Source organism: Phacochoerus africanus, chromosome X, assembly GCF_016906955.1.
Source record: "Phacochoerus africanus isolate WHEZ1 chromosome X, ROS_Pafr_v1, whole genome shotgun sequence".
NCBI lineage: Eukaryota > Metazoa > Chordata > Mammalia > Artiodactyla > Suidae > Phacochoerus > Phacochoerus africanus.
Genome location: NC_062560.1, coordinates 39,541,865 through 39,554,874, shown reverse-complemented (window position 1 = coordinate 39,554,874; position 13,010 = coordinate 39,541,865). Strand labels below are relative to the sequence as shown.

The window sequence follows — 13,010 nt, the reverse complement described above, 5'->3', positions numbered from 1 at the left end:
GAATCATCTCATTTAATATAAATAATGAGAAAGCTTCTAGAATTATGAGTGTATTTATGTTTATTTTAATGTTCCATAAAACTACTACTAATTATAACAAGTGTAATTTAACTATTCAAACTGTATGTTTACAATAGAGACATGTGGGGATGTAAAATGTTCACCGATAAATGTAAAACAATTTTAATTTCGAGCACATGAAAGAAAATCAATACTGTCATATTTTAAAATTATATAAACAGAAAAATGCTGAATTTCAGTTTGGCATTTGTTGATATTGTTAGAGAAAAGTAATTGATACAGATTTTATTACTCTTTTCCAAGCCTCTAATTTTTCTGCAAACTTCAACTTTTATTCTCAAATGTTGCTTGTTTTTAAATATAATTGTTTTGACCTCTTATTTATTCAACCACTTGTGTGCTTACTGAAATGTAGCCAGCTGAGCACTAATTGTATACAAGCCAATGCTCATTGAAATAAATGGATCCCTAACAAAGTTCTTCATACTCTTCAATATTGATTTCCCAGTCATTGTCCCACCTGAAATTTGAAGGAGTATTCCTTTTATTTTTTTTGCCACACCTGCAGCATACAGAAGTTATTGGGCCAGGGGTCAAACCCACACCACAGCAGCTACCTGAGCCATAGCCATGACAAGCTGGATCCTTAACCCACTAAACCACCAGAGAACACCAAGAAGTATTCTAACTATAAAAAAATTCTCATATTCTGCGACAGAAACTTAGGAATAGATCCTTAGGGTTTGTCATAGCAGGCTTTTATATATTCAGTCAATAGCATTCTGATTCTGTGTGTAACCAAAGAACTGAACAATGCTGACCAGGTTTTGAGAATGGTTGCCTTAATGACATCTGATTACAATTGTATGATGTTCTCTGCAGCTCTCTCTACATACAGTGACTAAGAAAAAAAACAAATACACTTACTTTTTCACTTCTGTTAAGCACTCCTTCCCTCCCTCCCTCCCTGTCTCATTCATCCACCCATTCATTCACTCATTTATTCAGTTATTGAACAAATACGTATTGATCTCCTTCGTGCCAGGCAGCGCAACTGTGCTCCGGGGAGTCAGTAATGAATAAGGGCCCCTTCTCTTAGAGCTTATCTCTTCAGTTAATTTTGAACATACTTGAAAATTTCAGAATTTGCTCCTTTTAATCCTAATCTACAGGTTTTCTTTATTGTTATGAAATATTTCAAACACTCAGATATATACTAAAATTAACATAGCAAATACCTGTGTGCTGCCAAACAAGTTTAACAGACATTATTAATATTTTGCCATGTTTGCGTCAAATCTGCCCAGTGTAACCATTAACCTTAGGTTGGTATATATGTTTGTGCCTTTTACTGTATATGTTTTATATTTGTATCGCATATGTGTAGATCTATAGAGACTATGGTATTATTTTATGTGGTTTTGTATTTTATATAAATGATTTCATATGGCACATACCCTTTTGCAGTTTTTGGTTTTTATTCAACATTATTTTTGAGACTTCTCCATGTTGACACATGCAGATACAGTTTATTTCTCCCTTCCTTTGCTGATGCACACTCACTTAGGTTGTTTCCAATTGTTTAGTGTTATGACCAGTAGGTCACTGAGCATCTTTACCTGTGTTTTCTTGTATACATGTTTGAGTAGTTCTCTAAGATGTATAGCTAGTAGTGGACTTTCTGGATCATAGGGGTACATACACACCTTCAGTTTTGCCCTGTCAAAGTTTGTGATCCAAGATGGCTGAATTGTTTATAAATCTGTTTTTAGGAAAGTTCAGTCTTAAGTCTTGTTTCTAGCCTATTGAATTTTAGCTCATTTTACTGTATAGCATTTAAATTCTTTCCATTTCATTTAAGCAGTGGTAGATAGTGGGTGATTTCATTCTTTATTAGAATTGTATTAATTATCATTTCATCTGTTAATAGAGGCTTAGACATAAATGAATACAGTGGCAAGTTATACAGCTTTTAAAATGACAATGAACGTATATTTTCTGACATTTTAAGTTGGTCATCAAATCATTTAACTTTTAAACACACTTTAAATTAGTATTAGATACTTGATTTTGAATACTTTAGTGACTTGAGAAATTAGGACATTTTATTTAATTATTCTGTGGTTAAGAACGATAAATTTCATTTATTTTTATAATCTGTTGTTAGCCTAACAATATATTTTTTAAAATTTTATATACACATTTAAAATCTAGTCATGAGTATAAGCTTTCCATTGAAATAGCTTACAATTATGGAAATGAACTATCACAAATAAGAAAAGAACTTAGGGAAGATCTGAGCTTTGTAAATGCTAGAGCTTTGTTTCATAATTTTTTGTTCTTCAAGGAAGTGAGAGGCTGTATTTTATTCTTTTTAACATGTTTACCTCAAGTGCTTTAAGAAGTAGGCTGAATTTTAGCTGCAGCAGATGTGTCGTGCAGGGAGTATCCTGGTTTAAATTCTGAAGTGCTTTCACTCCTGCTTGCTTCCCCTTGAAATCGTTTAGAAAGAAGTTGGCACATTATTTTGCGAATGTTACTGGACATCAGAAAATACATGACTGGATCTAAACAGCTATTGAAGGATGAGAAAACCAGCATGATCTCATTAGTTTTGTGAACAATTTCCTTCCAATAGCAAGATGACACATTTAGCTGTGCAGAAATATAGACAAATCGGAAGGCATGATAGGGAACAAAACACACAGTAAAAATGATAAGTACGATGAAGGAATTCCGGGCTGTGGTCGCATATTTACCGGAATTAGGAAATTTTGACCTCCTTTTAGAAATCCTCAATAGATTCTTGCCAATCTTAATATATGAAAGGATTATTAGTAGGAAAATTAGCCAGAACATTACCACAAGAATGAAGTTAAAAATTGCTTCTCCTTTGGCATTATGCTTATCTCTGTAATGGAAACACATTGTGGAATTATGACCTCCTTTCTTAAGGGTCAAAATAATCATAGTTAAAAATCCAGCAAGAGCAATTATCCACACTGCACAGCAAACATAGATACTCTGCTTGGTTGTGATTGCCTTCCGTTGTTGTATAGACCGATTAATCTTTATGTAGCGGTCCAAACTGATAAATCCAAGTAAAATAATGCTAATGTACATGTTCATATAAAATAGTGTCCCCACAACCTTGCAAAGAATCACACCTAGTGTCCACTTGTTTTGGTTAATGTGATACATTATTCGGAAAGGGAGGCAGAAGATAAGTAAGAGGTCTGCAACGGCTACATTAAGTAGGTAAATCTGAATGGAATTTCGCTTGCGGTGGATACCCAGGAATACGTAGAGGGCAATTATGTTGCCAACCAGGCCCATGATAAAAATAACAGAGTAGAATGTTGTTAACACACTGGAGAGTAATGTTTCATCCATGGAACAGGTGGTAAAATTTGATGCTCCTGAAAAGTTGTGTGGCGATTGGACACTGTGATTAGTTAGGAGGTGCACGCCCTGGGAAGAGCAGGGCCAGCTGCTGACTGAAGCTGTCGTCATCGTCACCGTGTGACTTCTCATTGTCTTCTGCAGGGATCAGAAAGTAAAGGTGCTAAATGACATGTTCTTTGAGTGTAGCTTTTATGTCTTCAGATTTTTCCTACAACAGAATGCCAAACACTGAGTGAGTCACTTGTCATTTTAATAATAATTACTTTAGCTCAAAGTGCAAATAACAAATGATTTATTTTCAGATACTGTGAGAAGCTTTCCTTTTAATCTACTTTGGACCATTTGGATCCCTACACAATATAGGTAGCAGTATTATGGTATCATAAAACAAGTAGCAAAAATAGTAGAATCTTATGAACTGTTCTACCCTACCCTTTCCTCTATCTATGGTAAATGTAGGTTTATTTCATTTAGTATATTAAAATAAATAACTATGAAATCATCTTTGCTTAGGGAAGTTGTTATGGGAGTAGAGGTGGAGGTGAAACGACAGCTTATGTTTTTGAAGATGTCAGTTTCCCTAAAAGGTAGTTATAGCCATGAGTGAGCTGGGCTCACTGCTGGCCCCTGTCCAGCTTCCTGCCTTGACATTTTACCCTCAGAGATGGCATTCATTCATTTTGACACACGTTGCCACATGATGTGAGACAGATAAACTGTGGCAGTCTCGCTCCATGGCAGGAATAGGGGAAAGGGTCCTACATTTCTTCCCTTTCGACCTAACACCAAGTGGAGGGTATTAAAATCATTTGCCTACAGGGGAGGAGGGGTTGTGTAATTAACAGAACAGACCAAGAGAGCACAGCACTTGCCTCATTAGGCAGACTCTTGTAACAGTGCACAGGAGAGCAAGCTGGCCCAACAAAAGCAAGTCGCGTGGTCACAGCTGCCAGATAGTCAGATCGGACAGTCTCCTGACCTAGAAGCGTAAAGCATAGAGTGATAATGTAGATGGGAAACAAGCTGTGCGATCCAAGATTTTGAAAACAAGGAACTGCAGCTGAAATAGGCCCTGGCCTAGGTCGTTTGAGACAGTTGCTAGAATAGCATGCGAATTCCACTTGTCTGCGGCAGCAGAGGACCTCAGCAGTACTACTTGTTACTGGCTCTTTCCCGGGCATTAGCTGCTGTGAAGAGCTGAGAGGCCATCATTAAGAGCTAGAAGAGGTGAGGAGAGGATTCCAGGAGTCTCATCACATTCCTTCCTTAGAGCGGCTATCCTGTTTCTTTACAGAAACTTCTTAGCAGGTGCCATAAAGACATTCAGGGCAAGCTCATCAAAATCAGACCTAACTCTTGACCTTGGGCCAACAACTTAATCTTTACTAAACCTTAGATTTTTTGTTCATAGAAATGAAAAAATGTATTTCTTCAAACCAGAAAACTTTTACCATGGCCCATAACAAATGCTCAATGATTGTTTGCTTTAAAAAAAAAACAAACAAAACAACCTTTTAATTAATCTCATTTTAGTAAATATTTCACACTTGGCGAAGTACGTCTTAGAAGATGAAGGTGAATAAGATAGAGACTTTGCTCTCGGTAACTATTTTTTTAGGAGTGTGTGTGCATTCAAACTGAATGCTATAATGTAAAGTGGATTTGAATTGCCACAATTAATTTCCTGATTTGACATTATACACAAAGAGAAACGTTTAGAAGAACTTAGTGTTTCTTAAAACTCTACCTATAATTTGATCAAGAAGAAACTATTTTAGTAGAGCATGAAATTCCAGTTTAAAATTTTGTAAAGGGGGAAAATTGAATCCCAGGAGGAGGAACTGGCTAGTGAAGAGGAAGTTATGTAAGAGCCTGTCTTCCGAGGTCGGGACAGTGGAGGGAGGCAAGAGGATGGAGTCTGGTCTGTCGCATGTCTCAGCTGCAGGAAGACAGATTTCACAAAGTTTATAGAAACTTGCAGGCATATTTCTGGTGATCTAAAATTCTAAAAGGAAGGTGCAATCTAGGAAGAATGGCAGGCTGCCATAAAGTGGAGTTGATAATGCAATGTAGATCAGCAGGAGGAGGAGAAGGGCCGCTGTGGAGGAACCTGTGTTGTGTGGTCACATGGGGAGCTGGCCGAGGTTCAGGTGGGAACATCTCATAGCCACCGATGAAAATGAGCTGAGGCCTGGCAGGTGACATGATTTTAAGAGCTCAGATAGCTGAAATGACTTTAAAAACCATAGGTTTTTTTTTTTTTCCCTTCTCCCTGCTTTATGTAGTTTAAACTCCATTAGTATTAGGAAACAAGTGTGTTTTGTTTGCCTCTATGTACCAAGTGCTTAACACAGTAAATACTGTCAAGTGAAAAAGGGAATTTAATAGAAAAGTATGTAAAGTCCTACGTGCAGATATTAAAATTAACTGTTCAAGTCTAGGAAGGGCTTTTAGCTACATTAACAAAAATGCAATTGCAACTGACTGCAGTTGCCATATCCTTAGTGTGATGTGGCTTCAACAAAAACTAACCCTTCTTTGGTTGACTTTATAGTTACGGAGTGACTTAAATGAAGATGGTCACTACGAATCTGGTTCTGTCCTAAGATGGTAGGATTCCGCCTAGAATACAGTGTTTCATTCTTAGCAGCACGCTGAGCAAGGGCCACAGAGCCACTGGAGGGAAGAACCCAGCTCATGTCGTTGGAAGAAAACAGGCACCTGTAGATGTGAATGCTTTCAAGGCCATGGAGAAAAGTATTTCACTTTGTGATATATGTCTTCGGAAAGCAGAACAAGGACCAGTGAGTAAAAATTGCAGAGACAGATGTTGCCTCCTTTTAAGGAAATGCTTTTTTAGAATGAAACTATCTTGGGAGGCAATAAGGGTTTTACCACCAGAGATTTTTTTGAGACTACCACAATTCAATACTTTGTAGAATACACTCAGCAACTATCAATCCTGACTGCATATTAGAATTCTCTTGAGGGCTTTTTAAAGATAACCAGTGCCTGGCTCCATCCCCAGATCTTCTGATTTAATTGGTCTGCAGTGGGCTCCAGGCAATGGTTTCCTTTAAAAGCTCTTCAGGGGATTCTAATGTGCAGTCAGAATCGAACCCCTGAGCTAGATGACTGAACCATTAACTAATATTTATTTAGCAGTTGCTGTGTACCAGGCAGTGTGTTAAGCGCATTTATATTATTTCATTTACATAATCCTTATAATAACTGTGTGAGGTAGTTATTAATCAAAGATAAAGATGTGATCATTCTCCATGACCACACAGCTCTTAAATGGCTATACCCAAGTAGAGACTCAGATCTCTCCAGCTTTTAGAGCCCATGATCCTTTTCACCAAACCTCACTCCCAATCACTATGATCAGCATTTTCTTTATTAATAATGAATTCTGTCAGCAGTATTTCCACATGTTCCTTTCAACAGTATCCACATTGGTGATTTTAAGGGAAGATTACATCATCTAGCTTTACCTCTTTGGAAAAGGTACCAATCTTTTTATTTGCCATGTGCAGTATGCTACGTACATAAGCCCAGAGTTTACAGAATCACCAATCATTCGTCATTATGTTCAGCATATCCCCCAGAGCATATCTTTTCAAACTTACTTCTAGGTCTCATAGCCATAATCAAGACATTTCTAGAAAGCTGTTAGCACCAAAGCACAGAGCCTAAAACCATTTGCCTCAGCTCTAATCTGGATGCAGAATAAATAAATAATAGTTGGACAAGATTACCAATAAACCGTTCTGGTTTTTCTTTATTTTCAAGCTCAAAGAGAACAAAGCAAAAGCAGTGAATTTGTTTAAATAGTAATAGAGTCCATCATTTAGAACCCTGCATTGGATGGCTAGGGTCCAGTCATTTATTAATAAATTCACAGATTGAACAAGTGGCTGATTTTTGCCTCCTTTACAATGTGTCAGTCACTCACTGTTCCTAAGGCCATTTATTGATGTTTTAAAAGCTACTTATTTGATTTGTTAAGAATTGGAATTTAAAAAACAAACTACTGCGTTCACATAGTGGACCAATTTCCCAGGGGACATTAGTTGCGACTCATATGAAATGGTCACAGTGGCTTTCTGATAGAAGATGGTTAATGGTTTTTAATGTTGTTACTTGACAAATACTGAAATTCACAGCCCTGTGTTAGTGTTTCATTGTATCCACCAGCACCACCCTCCCCTTGGGGTAGTTTTCAGCTGGCTCCTATAGGAGCTTCTGTACGGGAACACAGGACCTAGCAGATTCCATTGTGACCTCCAATGAGCAAAAGCTTTTTAAATGCAGTTGGGGTATGTTTGTGAAAACATCATATTGCTGTGTTAAAATACATACCTGTTTGGCAGTGGTAGCAGCCTTTTACATTTGTAGTTTGACTTGATAATGACTGAATCATTCAGGCCATGCTTCAAAAATTGTATTTGCTGCATGCAAAAATGAAGATTGAAAGCATTTTAGTAGTACTTAGGTATTGTTACAAGTATAACTGGCTAAAATTTTTTTTTGCTTAATCTAGGTGAATTATCAAAGCGTATTTCACTTTTTCTGTTCTTTAATATTCACTGTATTAACTTCTGAAACATGAAACTTAAAATTTAATTGGTCTGGTAATTACCATAAAAAAGAAATGATAAAATAGGAAAAAAATATTATTGAAAACAGTGAGACAGCATAACTTAAAGTTAACAAGTTATAGATCAGTTATCCTCTGGAAATAAAATTTGTTGCATTTGAAAATAACTTTTTATTCAAGTAGATCTTCAAGTCTTTGTGGCAGTATACAAAATACAGTATAAACAATGTAGCAATATGATAGTATGAGCTTAAATACCTCCAGCATCCTAAAGTACTTCAAGTAACTAAGAAGACACAGCCTCATTTCAAGTCAAGTCAAGGCAGAGGTATCATTCAAGCAGTTTACTCAGGGTTCTAGAAGCAACTGTTGCTAGTCACCATGAAGCAGGTTTCATTTTTAATATCCAGATAATCAAACTGTAACCGAAAAAAAAGCATCATTTATGCAGTTGAAATCAAGGCATACTCACAGTTCAGGTTCTCTCGAAATAAAAGGAGCTGAACCCCAAGCTTCCCTAGAGACAGAGACTCGTCTTGGTGTGTCAGCTGGACTCCTCCATCCGGTCGTGGTGCAATTGGTTGGGGTTGTCTCCTTTTTTTACATTTGCATGTGGTAATAGGTGTGTTTTTTTCTCTTTTCTTTCTTTTTTCAGTATGACAGCTCTCAGACTCTTTGTGAAAATATTAAAAAGCCCCACCACTATGCAACAACTCTATCTATAAACTAAATGAACACTTAACTTTAGAAAATTATTTATGTCTTTTATATGAATACCTTCTACCTGAACAGTTGTGGAAAGTGTTCCCTTATCCCCCCAAATAAAGAAGTTTTGTAAATTCCAAGCAGAAATACGCATTTTCTAGCTTTCCTTAGAAATAATACATGATATGCTGCATGGACTTTTAAAGCACAAGCATTTAATTTCTCCTTCTGGATTCATTTTAGAAATTGAAGTTATTTATATAAAATGGTGTTCCTGTATTGCATTATAGTAACATGAGTAATGAATTATTTTATTATTTAATTTGTAAGAGCTTTGATCAGTATGCTATTTTAGTATATTTTCATGTATTCTTTTAAGACTTTGGATTATTTTTTCTAAAATAATCTTACAAATTTAGGACTAGATGAAATTTGTGATGATATTTTCTCCTTTTTATCACTAGGATAAACTCTTCCAAGTAAATTGCAATATCTCCTATATTTTAAGGAAGATGATGAAGTAAATCTGCAGTGTTTGTTTTGGTCCTAGTCCAGCATTTAACCGCTATCTGTCCATCTATGTAACTGCTGGCCCTGCAGTTTAATGTCATTTCCTCTTTTCTGTTGTCATCTAGAATGAAGAAAAGTTAGTTTTATGTTCTCTGTAATTGTTACCCTGCAGCTTTGTTTATTTTACACTAAATAATATTTAACTCATTGGGCTTTATCTAATATTCTAACTATTTCTGGGTACATACACTCTTTCATCATATTCTCCAGAGCTTTTAGTTTATTATAAATATGACACATGGGACAGAGTATTTTTAAATTTCTAGAATAAAAATACTCTGCTTCCCCTAGAACTTCTGAGAAGGAAGATGATTATTGAATTGGCCTGGGAGGCATTTCGTGTGTGTGTGTGTGTGTGTGTGTGTGTGTGTGTGTGTGTGTTATATTGTAAAAAAAAAAAAGCACGTGGCATTAAATTAACCATTTTAACTATTTTTATGTACAGTTCAGTAGTGTCAGGTATGTTTATATTGTGCAGATATATTGTTATATTTATCCTCTATGAAGTATATTTATATTGTTCAGTAGTGTTAAATATACTTATTGTTGTGCGTATATCTAGAAATTTTTCATCTTGCAAAACTGAAATTTTATATCCACTAAACATTAATTCCCACTCCCTCTTCCCCCACCCTTTGCAACTACCTTTCTGCTTTCTATGAGTTTTGACTACTTTAGATATTTCATTTGAGTCAGCTCACATAGTATTTTTCCTTTTATGACTGGCTTATTTTGTCTAGCATAATATCTTGGAGGTTCACCCATATTGTACCATGTGACAGGATTTCCTTCTTTTTAAGGCTATGCAATACCACATTTTCTTTATCCATTCATCTGTCACTGGACATTTGGGTTGCTTCCACCTCTTGAATAATGTGACTAATGCTGCAGTAAACCTGGGTGTGCAAATATCTTTTCAGGATCCTGGCAGAATTTTTTTTAATGACCAAATAGTATTTATTGTATGCTCTATTTCACAAAATCTAATATAAATTTTTCTATATTATGCTAGCTTTTTTTTCCACACTTAAGCCATCCCTTTTCAAAAATACTAATTCTGTTCTAATCTTTAGTTCCCTATTGACCCTACTATACTCAAACTTGAGTATAAGCTTTTCCTAGTTCTTTTTTCTTTCCTTATCTTAAAATTCTTTTTTTTTCTGTATTTTTAGGGCAGAACCCACAGCATGTGGAAGTTCCCAGGCTAGGGGTCCAATCAGAGCTGTAGCCACTGGCCTACACCACAGCCACAGCAACGCCAGACCCAAGCCTCATCTGCGACCTACACCACAGATCAGGGCAACGCCAGATCCTTAACCCACTGAGCAAGGCCAGGGATCAAACCTGCATCCTCATGGATATGCTAGTCAGATTAATTTCTGCTGAGCCACAATGGGAACTCCCCCTAGTTCTTTATATGAGCTTTTTCCTGTCTATTCTGAACTTTCTGCTTTCTGTCTCTTTGTTCTTAGCTTATTCCCATATATCCTCTTCTGCCCAACCCTTCCCCTTCCTTGAACTTTGCTGATATCCCAGCTTTTTACTTATACAAAAGATAGAAGTAGAAAAGCACAAATAAATGGATATGCTTCTTTGGTGCCATCTATTACTGATATCACCGCCCTCTATCTAAATCCCACCCCTAGTCAAATTCAGCTCACCACCCACTCCAGGCCTGAACCCCACCAGCTAAAGTGAGGACTTTTGGGTGCAAACACAGAATAGTACTGATTGGTCTCACTTCAGATTCATGACCGCAAACCTCAAGTGGGCCCCTGGGCTGCCAACAGTCCTGCTATATTTCCTTAGTCTGGTGGTTCTCAAAGCATGGCTCCCAGACCAGTAGCATCAGTCACTCAGGAACTTGTTAGGAATGCACATTCTTAACCTCATCACAGACCTTATGAGTCAGAAACTGGGGCTGTGGGCCAGCAAATCTGCGTGATTATGATACTAAAGTTTGAGAACCACTATCTCAGTTCATTCTCCTATCTTTTGAAAATATGTTTTCACACCTTCACTCTTCTCACACGACCAGCCATCCCCCCCCTTCCCCGCCCACCTGCTGATCACTTTTTATTTTGAGTAAATGGAAAATAGAAGCTCTCAGAAGAGAGCTTCCTCATCTTACATCCACATCAGCCTGCATATACGGGTACCTATCCATGTATCCTGCCTTCTTCGCTGTCACTAGGTCCAAACCCCTTCCCAGATTACATCCTATTCCGTCTCTCTTCTGGTGTCGTCTGTTTGTTTCCTTTCTACGGGATCTTTTGCAGCCATGCACAAATGTGTCTCTAAAAAATAAAACAAAAACTAAAAAAAAAAAAAAATCTCCCTGAAGATGTCTAGGTATTGCTATGGAGTCATTTATTGGATATGCTGTCAGGTGAAACTTTTGAATATTTGTATGTATTGTCTCATTTTTAAAACATAACAAAACAGTGGAAGGATAAACCAGAAACTAACACAAATGAAAAGGAGGAGACTAGGTGTGAGGCGAGAGAACAAAAGCTAGACCTCTCTGAATGGTATTTGTTTATGGTTTTGCCTTTGGAACTTTGTGTGTATGTTTTAAACACCAAATTAAGTCAAAATGTAATTAAAACAACTGACCTCACTATGTAACAAATTGGAAGTATAACCACAAGGAGAATTCTTTTAAATGACTTTAAAGTAGGCTGGGTTCTTTTGTTTTGTTTTTGTTTTACATAAATTTAGACTTACAGAAAAGTGACAAGAAGTTCTAGGTACCTTTCACCAGTTTCCCCATATGTTAACATTTTTCTACATTGGTTTTGTCCTCTTCAATCACTCACTCTTATCCATCTCTTTATCCGTCTACCTATGTATTTCCTAAAAATAAGGAATTCTGTTAGCAGCCACAGTAAAGTTATCAAAATCAGAGTGTTTATATTGAAAGAATGCTGTTTTGTAATCTATGTACCTTGTTCCAGTTTCCTCAGTTGTCCTAACGAGAGCCTTTATAGTGGAAATAAAAACAAGACCATGCAGTGTATGTTAGCTGTTAAGTCTCTATAGTCTCCTTTAATCTGGAACCGTTTTTGAGGAATATGTGCCTGTTGCTTTCTAGAATGTCCCTCGGTTTGGGTTTATCTGCTCTTTCCTCATGGTTAGATCCAGTTACGTGCTTGGGCAGGAATACCACAGCAGTGTTGCCGGGTTCTTCTCAGTAAAGAAAACACATCAGGAAGCACGTAATATCGGTTAGTCCCGTGACCAGCAACGGTAGTTTTGCTATGGTGCCTGCCAGGTTTCTCCTTTGTAAAATTACTGTTTTACCTTCTGTAATTAATAAGTATTCTGTGGGGAGCTACCTGAGATTATACAAATATCCTGTGACTCTTAAAGCTTTCACCTGCTCTTTAGAGCCCTTTGATGGTTCTGACCTGAATCAGTTATTAGGATGATAACTGCCAAATAGTGATTTTCTAATGCCAGAATTTCTTCTACATTTATTCATTGATTTTCTACTTAAAGGAAAGCTTTTCCTTCTCCCCATTCATTTACTTATTTATGTCTGTCTAGACTCATGAATTCTTACTTTGTCGGCTAGTAAAACAGTATTTTGACCGAGCATCTCTGGTAGGCTGTATACAAAGGACAAAAAAAAAAAAAAAAAATCACAAAAAAATCCTAAACAGCATACAGTAGATTTGGTGTTACTGGTAATGTATGGTGTTGTTAC

General features: G+C 36.8%; 2 protein-coding genes across 13 annotated transcripts in view; one reads left to right on the top strand and one right to left on the bottom strand.

The window, feature by feature from the left end:
• The window catches only part of CASK (calcium/calmodulin dependent serine protein kinase), a 372,729-nt gene that overhangs the window by 224,924 nt on the left and 134,795 nt on the right, over window positions 1-13,010 (top strand). The window lies entirely within an intron of this gene.
• Window positions 1,891-8,606, bottom strand: GPR34 (G protein-coupled receptor 34). Of its 4 annotated transcripts, none has more exons than XM_047765528.1 (4): window positions 8,499-8,606; window positions 7,789-7,877; window positions 4,299-4,405; window positions 1,891-3,634 (listed from the first exon to the last, which is right to left on the bottom strand). In XM_047765528.1, exon 4 carries the CDS (start codon window positions 3,553-3,555, stop codon window positions 2,419-2,421), a length of 1,137 nt encoding a protein of 378 aa, XP_047621484.1. In that variant the 5' UTR covers window positions 3,556-3,634; window positions 4,299-4,405; window positions 7,789-7,877; window positions 8,499-8,606; the 3' UTR covers window positions 1,891-2,418. The 4 variants fall into 4 exon arrangements, with proteins under 4 accessions (XP_047621484.1, XP_047621487.1, XP_047621485.1 ...); XM_047765531.1 differs by having other exon boundaries at window positions 8,285-8,597; XM_047765529.1 differs by lacking the exon at window positions 4,299-4,405.